Genomic DNA, 17120 nt, shown 5'->3' on the forward strand with positions numbered 1-17120 from the left:
GAGATAAATTTGTGTGTGGATTGTTAAAAGAAGGAACACAAAAGCGACTGCTTCAGGAGAATGATCTTACGCTTGATAAAGCTGTCACTATTGCAGCATCGCACGAAGCCGCAGCGAGAGGCACTGCGGAAATGCAGCTACGGTCACCGGAACTCGGCACCAATCAAATGGTCTTGGGTACAGTAAAATGTTATCGTTGTGGAAAGACAACGCACGATCAGAACCAGTGCTGGTTCAAAAATCAGGAATGCAGAAAATGTGGCAGGCTTGGTCACATCGCTAAAGTATGCCGGTCAGGAAAGAAGACCAGCAACAAAAAGTCACCGCAGGAAAAGTACAGAAAGGTACACAAGGTGACAGAGAACAGTTCGAACGAACAGAAGTCAAATTCAGACTCCAGCAGTAATGAACTGGGAAGTCTAAGAGTACACAATGTTGGTAATGAAGCAGACCTCCAAACAATCTGGGTCACACTTCAGATAGCAGGAGTCCAAGTGAAGATGGAATTGGACACTGGATCGGCATTGACGGTCATGAATAAGCAAGATTACAAAAGGTTATTCCCACATATTCCCCTACGGGATACGGAGATTGTATTGAAAACATACACGGGGCAAAGAGTATACCCCATCGGGAAGATAGAGGTAAAGGTGGTCCACAAGGGCAAAGAAAGCCGAGGAATGGACTTATATGTGCTACCTGAGGGAGGCCCACCACTACTGGGATGGGAGTGGATTAGGAAAATAAATATGGACTGGCATTCCTTAAAAGCACTAACGGTAGATTCCGGTACAAAAGATATCAAACCTAAACGATTGTCCAGAATATTGGACGATGCTAAAGAGGTGTTCCAACAGGGACTGGGAACACTGAGAGGAATTACGGCAAACATCAAGGTTGAAGAACATGCAAACCCAAAATTTTTCAAAGCCAGACCGGTACCTTATGCAATACGACCTGCTGTGGAAGCTGAGCTGGAAGGGCTAGAACGTTCAGGAGTACTGTCTAAGGTAGACTAGAGTGAGCGGGCCACGCCCATTGTCCCCGTCATGAAGCGTTCATCGAGCAACAAGCCGGGGGAACCGGGGAAGGTTCGCATCTGTGGCGATTTCAAGATCCCTGTTAATCCGGTGCTTCACACGGTGCAGTATCCGCTTCCGCGGATGGAGGATATCTTCGCTTCGTTGTCTGGCGGGAAACACTTCACCAAGATAGACCTGGCGCAGGCGTACTTACAGATGGAAGTTGAGGAAGAGTCACGCCAGTATCTCACGATCAACACGCATAGAGGCTTGTACCGGTATAATAGACTGGTTTTTGGAGTGGCATCGGCTCCAGCAATTTGGCAGAGGGCCATGGAGCAGGTATTACAGGGAATTCCAGGTACACAATGTTACCTGGACGATATTCTGATTACAGGAGATGATGACGAGGAACACCTTGCAAACTTGGAACTGGTACTCACCAGATTGAAAGAATATGGTCTTCGAGTTAATCGCCAGAAATGTGAATTCTTTCAGAAGCGGATCTCGTACTGTGGTCATGTCATTGACCAGGAGGGGCTTCATAAGTCTCCTGACAAGATCGAAGCTGTTGTGAAGGCTCCCGCTCCGGATAATGTATCCCAATTGAGGTCGTTTCTAGGGTTGATTAACTATTACCATAAGTTTCTGCCAAATTTATCCATGGTGCTGCACCCGCTGAACGCTCTTTTGCAGAAGGGAGTACCATGGAAGTGGAGCGAGGACTGTAAGAGGGCCTTTCGCGAAAGCAAGGCATTGATCACCTCAGAGGAAGTGTTGGCTCACTTCAACCCAAAGCTGCCTATTCGTTTGGCTTGTGATGCTTCTCCATATGGTATTGGGGCAGTACTCTCACACAAGTTGCCAAATGGCCAGGAGAGGCCAGTTGCGTTTGCATCCAGATCATTGACCTCCGCTGAGCGCAACTATGCTCAGATAGATAGGGAGGCTCTCAGCCTTGTGTGGGGAGTAAAGAAGTTTAATCATTACCTGCAGGGCCAAAAGTTTACGCTTCTGACAGACCGCCAGCCGTTGGTATCCATTTTTAACCCTAAGAAGGGTGTTTCGGTGATGACAGCACAGAGACTCCAGAGATGGTCCCTTTTCCTAGGGGCACATCAATATCAGATAGAATTCAAAGGTACAAAGCAGCATGGTAATGCTGATGGGCTGTCGCGCCTGCCACTACCTACAGAGGAGGAGGCACCGACGGTTGACCCTGTTGAGTTATTTCACTCGACCATCATCGAATGTTTACCAGTCACCAATGCAAGTATTGAAAGAGGAACCAGGAACGACCCGACACTGTCCAGGGTCTACGAAGTGACAGTGAAGGGATGGCCAGCACATGGTGATCCACTGTTACCGGCATTCTCAGCAAGACGAGAACAGCTGTCCGTCTGTCAAGGAACATTGATGTATGGAACAAGGGTGATTATTCCTCCTAAGTTAAGAGAGAGAGTTCTAAAGGAACTGCATGAAGGTCATCTGGGGGGAGTCAAGATGAAAAGCCTTGCTAGGGCTTATGTGTGGTGGCCGGGTATCGACCAACAGATAGAGGAGCTGACGAAAAGCTGCTCAGGGTGCCAAAAAGTGCAAAATGCACCTCCGATTGCACCGCTGCATCCATGGGAATGGCCTTCAACCCCATGGCAACGTGTACATATTGACTTTGCTGGTCCTTTCATGGACTCCATGTTTTTAATTGCGGTGGACGCACATTCTAAATGGCCAGAAGTGATTAAGATGACTACCATTACCTCGGAAAAGACGATCGCGGTGTTAAGAACGATATTTGCAAGAAATGGATTGCCAGAACAAATATGTTCAGACAACGGACCGCAGTTCGTGTCAGAAGAATTCCAGAAATTCATGAAGAAGAATGGGGTGAAACATTATACCTCTGCCCCATATCATCCGGCTACAAACGGGTTGGCCGAGAGATTTGTACAAACGTTTAAAAAAGCAATAAAGGCCATGAGCGAAGATCAGATTCCACTACAACACAAGGTGGATAAATTCCTACTGGCATATCGAAACGCCACTCATGCAGTGACAAACCAAAGTCCTGCCATGATGTTCTATAACAGGAGGTTGCGGTCCAGGTTGGACTTGTTAAAACCAAATGTGCGGAGGGAAGTTGAAAACAAACAGTTCCAGCATATAAATAACAAGACCACTCGGAGCTTCGAAATAGGACAACCAGTGTTAGCCCGGGACTATAAAAACGAGAAATGGCAATCTGGAACGATTCGGGCCAGACAAGGACTCCTGATGTACACGGTAGATATTGGTGAAAATGTAATACGGCGTCATGCTGACCAACTGGTAGAATCGAGAACAAGGGTCGAACCCATGGTTACGGCAGAGACAACCGTGGAAGAAGTTAGTGAACCTGAAGCATCTACCTCAGAAGTGAATGTACCTGATGATGATGTCCAATCCATAAGGGACCAACTAGATGAGTCACCCCAGCAACGAGAATCAGAGACCCCTGAAAGGCGTTATCCAACTCGAATCAGGAGGCCTCCTCAGAGACTGAATCTTTGAACTGTTTTGCATGAAGTTGTATATATATATATGTTATTATGTTATGTTAAATGGGGATATAACTGTTAAGCTAAAAAGGGAGGATTGTGGTGTATGTAACCTGTTCCACCTTAAGAGAACTACCTTAAGAGATGTACTACTTTCTCTTGGCTGCTGTATACTGTAATACTGTAATACCGGTGGTGACCACACCGGTATATAAGTGTTGTGTCGGGATTTGCTGGGCAGTTCAGCCCTGACCTCCGAATAGTAAAGACCTGTTAAAAGTTATTCTTGTTGTCTGTGTCCAGTGATTGATCCTAAACATAACTGGGACACACAGACTCAACATATACTACGCTTTAAAGTTTGCGTAGTGCCATTTTCTGAGCTGTTGCCTGTGAGTGTCAGATGCAGTGATGGTGTGTCTTCGCCTCTGTCACTGTCCTCCTCCATGACTTTGGGAAATGGCTGGCCAGGTTGGAGTTCTTGGGTATCTGAAAGGAGAAAGGCAGCAGGGTGGGTTGTGATATGGGAAGAAGAGGGAAAGCAGGATATCCATGCATACACCATCAGCAGCTTGTAAGTGAGTAGAGATTGTGGGATGAGGGGTAAGTGAGATGTGAGAAGAATGATTAGGTATGAGCACACCGTCATCATCAGCAATGCTTTCAACTTCCCCGCTCGCTACAGACTCTGTGACTGCCCTTTGAATTATGTCCAGAGCTGCTTCCTCCAGCTCCATCAGATTCTAAAGTCTGGCTTCCCCTCCATCCGTCTGCTGCTGCTCCTGGCAGTTGTGAGCCATCTTTGCCTGCAAGAGAAAAGGAAGTGTGTCAGTGAGTGTGGTGCAATGTGTTTGTGTAAGGAGGAGGGGTAGCCCTGATAACAAAGGAGGGAATAAAGACAGTAAAGAGAAAGGATCTTGGCTTGGAAAAGCACAATGTAGAATCAGTTTGGTTGGAGCTAAGAAACAACAAGGGGCAGAAAGCACTAGTGGGAGTAGCCTATAAGCCCCTTAACAGTGGTTTCGTGTCGAGCAGAGTATAACTCAGGAAATTAGTGATGCATGTAACAAGAGTAATACAGTAATCATGGGGGACTTTAACTTTCATATAGACTGAGCAAACCAAATTTGCAGAAATAGTGCAGAGGAAGAGTTCATGGAATGCATTCAAGATAGTTTTCTAGATCAGTATGTCAAGGAACCTATGAGGGAACAGGCTATTTTAGATCTAGTACTGTGTAATGAGATATGGTTAATGAATAACCTTGTAGTAAAGGAGCCTCTGGGGAGCCTTGATCTTAGTATGATAGAATTTTATGTTGAGTTTGAGAGTGATTTAGTTAAGTACAAAACTAGGGGGAAAAATTTGGTGTCGACCATTTTGGGGTGCTAACATCGCCCGGGTGCAAAAGCGACGGCGACCATGAAATTCAGTTTAAGCACCCTAAGAGGGAAGTGGAGCTCTACACAATTATCTTAGGGCGCTGACATCAGGGAGCAGGGCACTACCGCAGAGCGCTACTCAAGTTCAGGCGCTGTCAATTACAAGTACTCAGACAGACTGGCGCCTTCCAGTTCTTAAAAGGGAGGTTCAATTATGCTGCACAGCCTCACTCTGATCATTAATAACAACAGAAAATGCTGGAAAAACTCAGCAGGCCAGGCAACATCCGTGGAGAGAGAAATAGAGTCAACGTTTCAGGTTGAAACCCTTTGTCAAGACTGAAAAAGCTCGGGAAATGAAACAGATTAAAAGGCCAGTCTTGGCCTTTCAGTCTTGAGAAAGGGTTTCGACCTGAAACGTTGATTCTATTTCTCTCTCCACGGATGTTGCCTGGCCTGCTGAGATTTTCCAGCATTTTCTATTGTTATTTCGGATTTCCAGCATCTGCAGTATTTTGCGATCGTCACTCTGATCATTGTTGCTTGTGACCTGGGCCTGCAAGGTGGTGCAATCCATCAACCACAAATCTCATGGCTGATCAAAGGCCCAGGGAGAGAGCTCGCCGATTCAGCGACCAGGCTTTGGAGGCTCTGGTTACGGCCGTGGAACACCGATGCACAGTGCTCTTCCTGGACACAGGCAGGAGGCCATTGCCGCAGGACTTCAGGAGAATGTGGAGGGAGGTCGCCCAGTACATCTTGGCCAGAAGTCTGGTCCACAGGACTCACACCCAGTGCCACAAGAAGTTCAACGATCTCACTCGGGTGGTCAGGGTGAGTACATGCTTCAAAAACCTCTACATGCCACCATCTCAACCTCACTCTGTGCACAGACGGTATAAAGCGCCAAATCCCCAACACTCACACAACAACTATGCTCACCTACTAAAAGACATCCACATCTCACGCCTTGCATACATTAACAGCTATTCAACTATGGTAGACACAGCTGCCAAACACATGGCTGCACACTTACTCACACGCTGTCGTTTTTCTTGCAGGCCAAGCTTGCTCATAACAGAAGGGAGCAGCAATGCACGGGAGGAGGTCAGGCAGAGCAGCACCCCCTGACACAGCTGGAAGAGTGAGTGCGCAGCATCATCGCAACCCAGGCCGTGGGCGCTGTGGCAGTCGGAGAGGTCGACCCCCTTGGGGACAATAACGGTATGTTCATCACCTTTCCCTCTAATCTCATACCACTTCAGCCTCACAACACCAGCCCTTCCGACTTTCCATCTAAGTACACTGTCTCCATTCTTTGCTCCCCTCCTGCCCCCCTCCCCTGATGTTAAACCCACTCTTGTGCCTTAATGCTTTCAGAAAATCAGCCACCATCTGACCAGCCTGTCCCTCAGCCTCCCAGTGGCAGCGGCGCAGGAGAGGAGGAGGAACACCAAGCCAGAGCCTCACTGCCTGCGTCTACCGAGGGCGACACATCGGATAATGGGGCTACGCGATCGCTGGAGGAGAGCAGAGGAAATGGCTTTGATGTAGGTGAAGCTCCGGGACTCAGCAGGCTGCAGCAACACCATGGGGAAAGGGAGGCTCGGGGGCCATCTTCCCGGAGGGTGAGTGCGCGCACAAGAGCTACTGCACAGAACTCAGATGAGGACCTCAATGTTGAGATGATGACCACACAGGCGATGAGCATACTGAGCTCATGGGTGCAATGGCAAGGGTGCCTGAGAGCATGAATGCACTGGCTAGGAGTGTGGAGGAGTCCACCTCTAGCATTGCTCTCATATCTGTGCAAACCATCGAGCCCATCCTTGGGACTTTGCAGAGGATGGCCAACTTGCAGAGAGACCGTGGGGACCCAGACCTCATGCCACGTGTCATGGGTGAGGTGGCAGCAGCTATTGCAGCACAGTCAAGGCAACACAACGGCTTAGTGCTGTAATGGAGTCAGTGGCTGGTGGCATCCAATCTCAGACTACTCAGATTGATGCAACCATCATCGCTGGGTCGCCCACTGACCACCGGGGATCTGACAGTGCCACAGTAGGCCAGCAACCTGTGCTCGAGCAGAATGCTCCGGATGCTGAGTTTCTGCCCCAGGGTAGTGGCAGTGTGTTGGTCAAGCAGGGAGGTGCTGTCCTCTCGCAAGATGATAGCATTCATGCGCCCACCACTGCCACTCCGCCATTGTACTTGCTGCAGCCTGTAACCCAGCCATCCCAGACTGCTGCCACCCATGCTGAGATGTTGCAGTCTGCAGCCGGGCCTTGCAGGCCCAGATCTGTTCAAGGGTGTCCTGCAAGGCCATATGCAGTCTCTGGCTCCCAGACTCAGCAGCCTTCCATCAGCCTTGCTGCAGCATCTGGGGCCACATTACGGAGGAGCAGTAGGGTTGGGAGGGGGGAATTGCCAAGTGGAGGGAAATCATTGAGGAAGGCCCAGTAAATAAAATGTTAATAGCAAATGGGGGGAGTGTGTGTACAAAAGTTGATGTGTTTGTAAATATATTGTTCAGTTTGGTAAGAAGTAGTTCCGTTTGCTAAGAACCAGTTGTGTTTGTTCATAAATTGTTGTGTTTGTTTATTATTGGTTGTGTTGGATAAGAAAGTTGTGCGGAATAATAAATGTTTATTTCGACATAGTAAAATTTGTGATGTTTTTTATTTGAGCTTTGCCTGGTGATAGGGGCTGCGAGCTGGCTGTAATGATGTGGTTGTTCTGCACAAATGCCATGCTGTATCTCATTTATTGGAAGCGCTGTGTAATGAGACGTTCATGAATGGCCCTTGCAGAAACAACATTGAGTGGCTCCCTCCTACATTGGTGCTGCTCCTCCTCAATTTCATCTTCCTCCTCCTCCTCCTCCTCCTGTTCCTCTCCCTCCTCCTGAGGTGGACCTGCAATCCCTGGTGGCAATGGCTGGGCCCTCAGAATGGCCAGGTTCTGCAGCATGTAGCACACAACGATGAAAAGTGAGACTTAATCAGGTGAGTACTGCAGGGCTCCTCCAGAGCGGTCAAGGCAGCGGAACCGTTGCTTTAGCACCCCGATAGTGTGTTCGATCAGGTTCCTGGTGGCACTATGGCTCTCATTGTATGCGTGCTGAGCCATTGGGGTTGCGGAGGGGTGTCATCAGCCAGGTGGCGAGTGGATAGGCTGCTGCCAGGATAGCGGGCATTGACGGCGAGGATGGCCTGTCTGTGGTCGCACACCAACTGAACATTCAGAGAGTGGTAGCCTTTGCGGTTACGGAATACCTCTGCATTGTGATGAGGTGCCCGCAATGCCACGTGGGTGCAGTCAATGGCGCCCTGACCCATGGGGAAGCCCGCTATCCTTGCAAAGCCACATGAGCATTCATGCTGTTTGTCTCTGGTCATGGGGAATGAGATGTACTCTCTTCTCCTTCTGTACAGAGCATCTGTCACCTCCCAGATGCAGCAATGGATGGCGAACTGTGAAATGTTTGCAATATCCCCTGTTGAAGCTTGGAAGGAGCGCTGGCATAGAAATTGAGAACAACTGTGACCTTCACTGCCACCAACAGAGATATCCTGGTCCTGAGCTGAGGCTGGAGCTCTGCCTGCAGGAGGTGGCAGAGCTCTGTGACCACCTCCTTGCTGAAGCAGAGCCTTCTAAGGCACTGCTCCTCAGACAGATGAATGTAGGAGAACTGCTCCCAGAATACCCTAGGAGGGTAAGGTCTCCTGTTGAGCGCCCTGTTGGCCCTCCTCCCTCTGGCCATGGTTTCCAATCTTTCTTTCCACCTCCAATGGTGAAGCTGGAGGGCGAGGCCCCATGCCAGTACAGCCCTCATTCAGTGTTTGAAATGTCGCAAATCAAAAGTAAGACAAATTAACCTGATAAATTTTTGTCAGGAGCAAAACTCTTTCAAGTAGGAAAGCCTCAAATGGGTCAAAACGCCTGTCTGCTTCTGTCAAACTGACAAGGCAGCATTGTTTGCCGACAAAAAAAACAGGAAGTGTTTGCCTTTAAAAAGCACTCCCAGCTGACTGCAAACCGCCTCCTCTACCTGTCATTCCTAACGGCAGGCGCTGAGGCAGGGGGCGAAAATGAATTTCCGATCCGGACCGGGGCGATGCACGGCTGGATGATGTCATGATCCCCGGGCACAGAAGATCGTGGCAGTAGTGGTTAGTGCCACCGCAAACCGCCAGGTGAATTTTGCCGGCGGTGCTAACATCGCCACGTCTGGAGGCGCTAACGGGAGGTGCTAAGCAACCGAATTTCTCCCCGTTAGGTTCCTAAACCTGAACAAAGCAAACTACATAGGTATGAGAGGAGGATTGGCTAAGGTAGTTTGGGAAACTATATTAAAAGATATGACAGTAAAAAAGCAATTGCATTCATTCAAAAGAAATTAAAGTTTGGAAAAAATTAAGCTTCTTCCCAAACTTAATTTTTGTGGATTATAGTTTCTAGGGTCTCTGTTGTGTAGCGGGGAGTGCTGGTAAACAAGGGCCCTTGAGTATATCATTTAATTGTAGTGTAATTAGTGGTATTGATTTGATTTAATTTAATTTGAATTTCTTAAAGAGTAAGTCATAGCAGCACAGCTCGGCCCCATGGCATACTCCTCCTGCGCTATGTGGGAAATCAAGGACACTTCCTGTGTCCCTGACGACCATGTGTGTGGGAAGTGTATCCAGCTGCAGCAACTGACAGACCGCATTGCAGCGCCGGAGCTGCGAATGGATACATACTGGAGCATTCGTGATGCTGAGCGCTTCGTGGATAACACGTTTAGGGAGTTGGTCACACCGCAGGTAAAGGCTGCACAGGCAGGAAGGGAATGGGTGACCACCAGGTAGAGTAGTAGGCGCAGGCAGGTAGTGCAGGGGTCCCCTGTGGCCATCCCTCTTTCAAACAGATATATCACTTTGGATATTGTTGAGGTGGATGGCTTATCGGGGGAAGGCAGCAGCAGCCAACTTCCTGGCACCATGGGTGGTCCTGCTGCACAGGACGGGAGGAAAAAAAGCAGAAGAGCTATAGTGATAGGGGATTCTATTGTAAGGGGAATAGATAGACATTTCTGTGGCCGCAAATGAGAGTCCAGGATGGTATGTTGCCTCCCTGGTGCAAGGGTCAAGGATGTCTCGGGGTGGCTGCAGGGCATTCTGGAGGTGGAGGGTGAACAGCCAGTTGTCGTGGTGCATATAGGTACCAACGATATAGGTAAAAAAATGGGATGAGGTCCTAAAAGCTGAATATAGGGAGTTAGGAGGTAAATTAAAAAATAGGACTTCAAAGGTAGTAATCTCAGGATTGTTACAAGTGCCACATGCTAGTCAGAGTAGAAATAGAAGGATATTTCAGATGAATACATGGCTAGAGGAATGGTGCAAGGGGGAGGGTTTCAAATTCCTGGGACATTGGAACTGGTTCTGGGGGAGGTGGGACCAGTACAAACTGGACTGTTTGCACCTGGGTGGGACCGGAACCAAAGTCCTAGGGGGAGCATTTCCTAGTGCTGTTGGGGAGGGTTTAAACTAAAATGGCAGGGGGTTGGGAACCCGTGCAGGGAGACAGAGGAAAGGGAAGCAAGGATAGAAACAAAAGACAGGAAGGAGAAAAGCAAAAGTGTAAGGCAGAGAAATCAAGGGTGTAAATCAAACAGGGCCACAGTAAATAATAATTCTAAAAGGACTAAGAGTGTTAAGAAATCAAGCCTGAAGGCTTTGTGTCTTAATGCCAGGAGCATTCGTAATAAGGTGGATGAATTAGCTGTGCAAATAGATGAAAACGAATATGATATAATTTGGATTACGGAGACATGGCTCCAGGGTGACCACGACTGGGAATTCAACATCCAGGGGTATTCAATATTCAGGAAGGACAGGAAAAAAGGAGAAGGCGGTGGGTAGCATTGCTGGTTAAAGAGGGGATTAACACAATAGTAAGGAAGGATATTAGCTCTGATGATGTGGAATCTGTATGGGCAGAGTTGAGAAATACCAAGGGGCAGAAAATGTTAGTGGGAGTTGTATACAGACCCCCAAAAAGTAATGCGGAGGTTGGGGATGGCATTAAATGAGAAATTAGAGACGCGTGCAATAAGGGCACATCAGTTATCATGGGTGACTTTAATCTACATATAGATTGGTCTAACCAAATTAATAACAATACTGTGGAGGAGGAATTCCTAGAGTGTATACGGGATGGTTTCCTGGACCAATATGTTGAGGAGCCAACTTGAGATCAGGTCATCTTAGATTGGGTATTATGTAATGAGAAAGGATTAATTAACAATCTTGTTTTGCGAGGCCCCTTGGGGAGGAGCAATCATACTAGGATAGAATTCTTCATTAAAATGGAGAGTGAAGTAGTTAACTCAGAGACTAGGGTCCTGAATTTAAATAAAGGAAACTATGATGGTATGAGGCACGAGTTGGCTAGGAAGTATTGGGGAACGTTACTTAAAGGGATGATGGTGGATAGGCAATGGCAAACATTTAAAGATTGCATGGAATAACTACAGAATTTGTTCATCCCTGTTTGGCATAAAAATAAAACAAAAAAGGCTAACAAGGGAAATTATGGATAGCATAAGATCCAAGGAGGGGACATATAAATTGGCCAGAAAAAGCAGCAAACCTGAGGATTGGGAACAGTTTAGGATTCAGCAAAGGAGGACAAAGGGATTAATTAAGAGGGGAAAAATAGATTATGAGAGTAAGCTTTCAGGGAACATTAAAACTGACTGTAAAAGCTTCTATAGATATGTGAAGAGAAAACGATTGGTGAAGTCAAGCGTAGGTCCCTTGCAGTCAGAATCAGGGGAATTTATAATGGGGAACAAAGAAATGGCTGACCAATTAAATACATACTTTGATTCTGTCTTCACAAAGGAGGACACAAATAACCTCCCAGAGAAGTTGGAGAACATAGGGAGGAATTGAATGAAATCAGTATTTGTAGGGAAATGGTGTAAGAGAAATTGATGGGATTAAAGGCTGATAAATCCCCAGGGCCTGATAATCTACATCCTACGGTACTTAAGGAAGTGGCCCTAGAAATAGTAGATGCATTGCTGGTCATCTTCCAAAATTCTATAGACTCTGGAACAGTTCCCATGGATTGGAGGATAGCTAATTTAACCCCACTATTTAACAAATTTAGTAGAGAAAAAACGGGGAATTATAGACCAGTAAATCTGACATCGGTAGTGGGGAAAATGTTAGAGTCCATTATAAAAGATGTAATAGCAGAGCACTTGGAAAACAGTGACAGGATCGGACAAAGTCAACATGGATTTACAAAAGGTAAATCATGCTTGACTAATCTACTGGAATTTTTTGAGGATGTAACTGGTAGAATAGAGAAGGGAGAACCAGTGGATGTGGTGTATTTGGACTTTCAGAAGGCTTTTGATAAGGTTCCTCATAAGAGAATAGTGTGCAAATTTAAAGCACACGGGATTTTGGGTAAGGTACTGTCTTGGATAGAGAACTGGTTGGCAGACAGGAAGCAAAGAGTTGGAGTAAACGAGTCCTTTTCCAAGTGGCAGGCAGTGACTAGTGGCGTACCACAGGGATCGGTGCTAGGACCCCAGCTATTCATAATATATATAAATGATCTAGATGAGGAAACTAAATGTAATATCTCCAAGTTTGCAGATGACACAAAGCTGGGTGGGTGTGTGTGCTGTGAAGAGGATGCAGAGAAACACCAGTATGATTTGGACAGGTTGGGTGATTGGGCAGATGCATGGCAAATGCAGTATAATGTGGATAAATGCAAGGTTATCCAGTTCGGTGGCAAAAACAGGAAGACAGTTTATTACCTGAATGGCAATAGATTGGGAAAAAGGGAAGTGCAACGAGACCTGGTTGTCCTTGTGCACCAGTCACTAAAGGTAAGTATGCAGGTGCAGCAGTCGGTTAAGAAGGCAAATGGTATGTTGGCCTTCATAGCGAGAGGATTCGAGTACAGGAGCAAGCATGTCTTGCTGCAGTTGTACAGGGCCTTGGTGAGACCACACCTTGAGTATTGTGTGTAGTTTTGGTCACCTTATCTGAGGAAGGATGTTCTTGCCATGGAGAGAGTGCAGCGAAGATTCACCAGACTGATACCTGGGATGGCAGGAATGACGTATGAGGAGAGATTGGGTCGATTGGCTTATATTCACTATATTTTAGAAGAATGAGAGGGGGTCTCATTGAAACTTATAAAATTCTAACAGGATGATGCGCTATCAATTACTCATAAAAGACTGAGAGTTAAGAGAGTAACTAAAGGCTTTTATTAACAAAAGAATGAAGGTCTGCCTCGAGTGGTCGACCGGTCCAGAATACAAAGGGGGCTGGGGAACAGTCACCTTTATACTAGGACTTGTGGGAGGAGTCAGCCGAGGCATGTCCAGGCATGTACACAGTGGAATACAAACAGTGGTTTACCACATTCAACCCTTGTTTAAAATTGAGTCCGGCGGGGTGAAGTGTATTAAAAGTTAGTGTATTGGAGTCTCTCCGGAGGTCTTGTCTGCCGCTGTGATCGGCGTGGCGACGGCAGGGGTAGTGGAGCTTCCGGCGTCGAGTCCCGCGTAGGCTGTGGCACAGGCGTGTCGTCCTCGTAGGTGTCGAGCGGGTCGCTGGGCCCAGGCCTGCCGTCTGCTGGGGCTGGATATCGGATCGTGGGGGGGGGTGGTAGTGAGTAGTGGGTTACTGCGGCCCCCGAGGGTGCAAGGTCTCTTATGGAGACTGTGTCCTCCCGCCCGTCCGGGTATGCAATGTAAGCATACTGGGGGTTGGCGTGGAGGAGGTCGACCCTCTCGACCAGGGGGTCCGTTTTATGGGTCCTCGCGTGCCTTCTCAGTAGGACCGGCCCTGGGGACGTCAGCCATGGCGGTAGCGATGTCCCCGATGTGGACTTCCTTGGGAAGACAAACATTTTCTCATGAGGGGTGGCGTTAGTGGCAGTGCAGAGCAGTGACCGAATAGAGTGGAGCGCATCGGGGAGCACATCCTGCCAGCGGGAGGTTGGAAGGCCCCTAGACTTTAAGGCTAGCAGGGCGCCTTCCAAACTGTCGCATTTTCTCTTTCCACCTGTCCGTTCCCCCGGGGGTTGTAACTGGTGGTCCTGCTTGTGGCAATACCCCTAGTTAGCAGGTACTGACGGAGTTCGTCGCTCATAAACGATGAGCCCCGGTCGCTATGGATATAGCTGGGGAAACCGAACAGGGTGAAGAGGTCGTTCAGACATTTAATGACCGTGGCACTGGTCATGTCCGGGCAGGGGATGGCGAACGGGAAACGGGAGTACTCATCAATAATATTGAGGAAGTACACATTGCGGTCGGAGGAGGGGAGAGGCCCTTTAAAATCAACGCTCAGGCGCTCGAAGGGGCGAGTGGCTTTTATCAGGTGGGCCCTGTCTGGTCTATAAAAGTGCGGTTTGCACTCAGCGCAGACTTGGCAGTTCCTGGTCATGGTCCTGACCTCCTCAATAGAGTAAGGCAGGTTGCGGGCCTTGATGAAGTGGAAGAACCTGGTGACCCCCGGGTGGCAGAGGTCATTGTGGAGGGCCCGCAGTCTATCGATCTGCGCGCTGGCGCAGGTGCCACGCGATAGCGCATCCGGGGGTTCATTGAGCTTCCCGGGCCGGTACAAGATCTCGTAATTGTAGGTGGAAAGTTCGATTCTCCACCTCAAGATCTTGTCATTTTTGATTTTGCCCCTCTGCTTGTTGTTAAACATGAAAGCAACTGAACGTTGGTCAGTGAGCAGGGTAAATCGTTTTCCGGCCAGGTAGTGCCTCCAATGACGCACAGCCTCCACAATCGCCTGGGCCTCCTTCTCAACAGCGGAGTGTCTGATCTCCGGGCCTTGGAGGGTTCGTGAAAAGAAGGCCGCGGGTCTCCCCGCCTGATTGAGGGTAGCGGCCAGGGCAAAGTCGGACGCGTCGCTTTCCACCTGGAAGGGGATGGATTCGTCCACTGCGTGCATGGTGGCTTTGGCAATGTCTTCCATGATACGGTGGAAGGCTAAGCGGGCCTCTGCCGTCAAGGGAAAAGAGGTGGACTTGATCAGCGGATGGGCCTTGTCCGCATAGTAGGGGACCCACTGGGCATAATAGGAGAAAAACCCTAGGCACCTCTTCAGGGCCTTGAGGCAGTGGGGCAGTGGGAGTTCCATTAGGGGACGCATCGGTCGGGGTCGGGGCCGATGATTCCGTGTTCCACAACACAGCCAAGGATGGCGAGGCGGTTTGTGCGGAATATGCACTTCTCCTTGTTATATGTCAGGTTCAGGAGTTGGGCGGTGCGGAGGAATTTTTCGAGGTTTGCGTCATGGTCCTGCAAGTCACGGCCGCAGATGGTCACATTTACAGATATGGGAAAGTGGCCTGCAACGCATTTTGATCTACCATCCGGTCCATCTCCCTTTGGAAGACGGGGACCCCGTTGGTGACGCCAAAGGGAACCCTAAGGAAGTGGTAGAGGCGGCCGTTTGCCTCAAAGGCAGTATACTGGCGGCCCTCAGGGTGGATAGGGAGCTGGTGGTACGCTGATTTCAGGTCAATGGTCGAGAAGACGCGGTACTGCGCGATCTGGTTGACCATATCAGCTATGCGGGGGAGTGGGTAGGCGTCCAGCAGGGTGTAGCGATTTATTGTCTGGCTGTAGTCGATGACCAGGCGTTGCTTCTCGCCGGTCTTAACGACCACAACCTGGGCTCGCCAGGGGCTGGTGCTGCCCTCAATAATCCCTTCCTTCAGGAGCCGCTCCACTTCGGTTTTAATGAAAACCCTGTCCCCGGCACTGTATCGCCTGCTCTTTGTGGCGATGGGCTTACAGTCGGGGGTGAGGTTAGCAAACAGTGCGGGGGGGGGTGGTGAATCTGAGTGTGGAGAGGTTGCACCTGGTGCGCGGCGGGCAATTTGGGAGCTGCTGGCTGCGGACTGTGAGTGGGGGTAGGGGTCCACCGTACGCCATCGTAACACTTTTAAGGTGGCACTGAAAATCTAACCCCAGCAGGACGGCAGCGCAGAGGTCGGGCAGGACCAGAAGTTTAAAATGATTGTACACGGTCCCGTCTACTACGAGTGTCACTACGCAGTAGCCGCCGATGTCCGCCGACTGGGACTCGGAGGCCATAGAAATCCGCTGGTGCGCAGGCAGGACTGGGAGAGAGCAACGCCGCACCGTGTCGGGGTGGATGAAGCTCTCCGTGCTCCCAGAGTCAAAAAGGCAGATTGTATCATGGCCATTTACCTTAATGTCCATTGTGGAGCTGGCCAGCTGGTGCGGTCTCGCCTGGTCCAGTGTAACGGATGCCAGCGTAGGGGTCGGTGTGTCACTGCGGGTATCAGATGAGGCGGTGTCGGGGGCCTGCTGCGTTCCGGCTGTCGTCCAAGATGGCGGCGTCCATGATCCCCATGTGGCTGGAGGCGTCCAAAATGGCTGCTGTACCGGTGGTTCGCACATGGCCGGGGAGGCCCAAGATGGCGGCCCGCATGGCCCACACACAGCGCTGCTGGGGTTCGGGGTGGCTTTGGCCCTGCAGACGCTAGCGTAGTGTCCCTTCTTCCCGCAGCCTGAGCAGATCGCGTTTTTCGCCGGGCAGCGCGCTCTGGGGTGTTTTGCCTGGCCACAGAAGTAGCATTTCTGGCCTTGGGGCACTGCTGTCTGGCCTTGGGACACTGCTGCGGTAGTTGGGCCGTTGCTGGGGTGTGGCTGGGGTGGCACGGCGCTATGAGGCGGTCCTACCGTGTCCCAGGCTGTCATTCCCCGCGGCGTCCACGGTGCAGAGGAGTAGGCATCCATGCCCCGGTAGGCTGCATCCAGTGATAGTGCGAGTTCAGAGGCCTTGTTGAGGTCGAGGTCACTCTGCTCCAACAGTCGCTGTCGGGTGTAATTGGATCTGTGGCCCGCTACAAAAGCATCCCGGATAAGTTCCTCTGTGTACACGGCGGCCTTTACATCCTTACAACCACAGGCCCGGCCAAGCACAGACAGTGCCTGAAGGTATTCCACGGTCGATTCCCCAGGTTGTTGTTTGCGACTCCCCAGAAGGTGCCTGGCGTACACTTCGTTCACTGGGCGCGTGTACTGGTCCTTGAGGAGCTTGATAGCGTCCGCGTACGAGGTCGCGTCTTGGATGACCGAGTACACTCGGTGGTTCACTTTGGAGGTCAGG

The 17120-nt window shown here is 49.6% G+C and overlaps 1 protein-coding gene across 1 annotated transcript in view; it reads right to left on the reverse strand.

Annotated features, from left to right (window-relative positions):
* Positions 1 to 4302: 4302 nt before the first annotated feature.
* Positions 4303 to 17120, reverse strand: part of LOC147111575 (uncharacterized) — a 77286-nt gene continuing 64468 nt past the window's right edge. The window contains exon 2 of the mRNA XM_085998276.1: positions 4303 to 4365. Coding sequence (XP_085854402.1) covers positions 4303 to 4365 — 63 coding nt within the window. The remainder of the gene's footprint in view (positions 4366 to 17120) is intronic.

This window comes from Somniosus microcephalus, chromosome 10 (genome assembly GCF_052327205.1).
Source record: "Somniosus microcephalus isolate GS21.2 chromosome 10, FLI_Smic_1.0, whole genome shotgun sequence".
Taxonomy (NCBI): domain Eukaryota; kingdom Metazoa; phylum Chordata; class Chondrichthyes; order Squaliformes; family Somniosidae; genus Somniosus; species Somniosus microcephalus.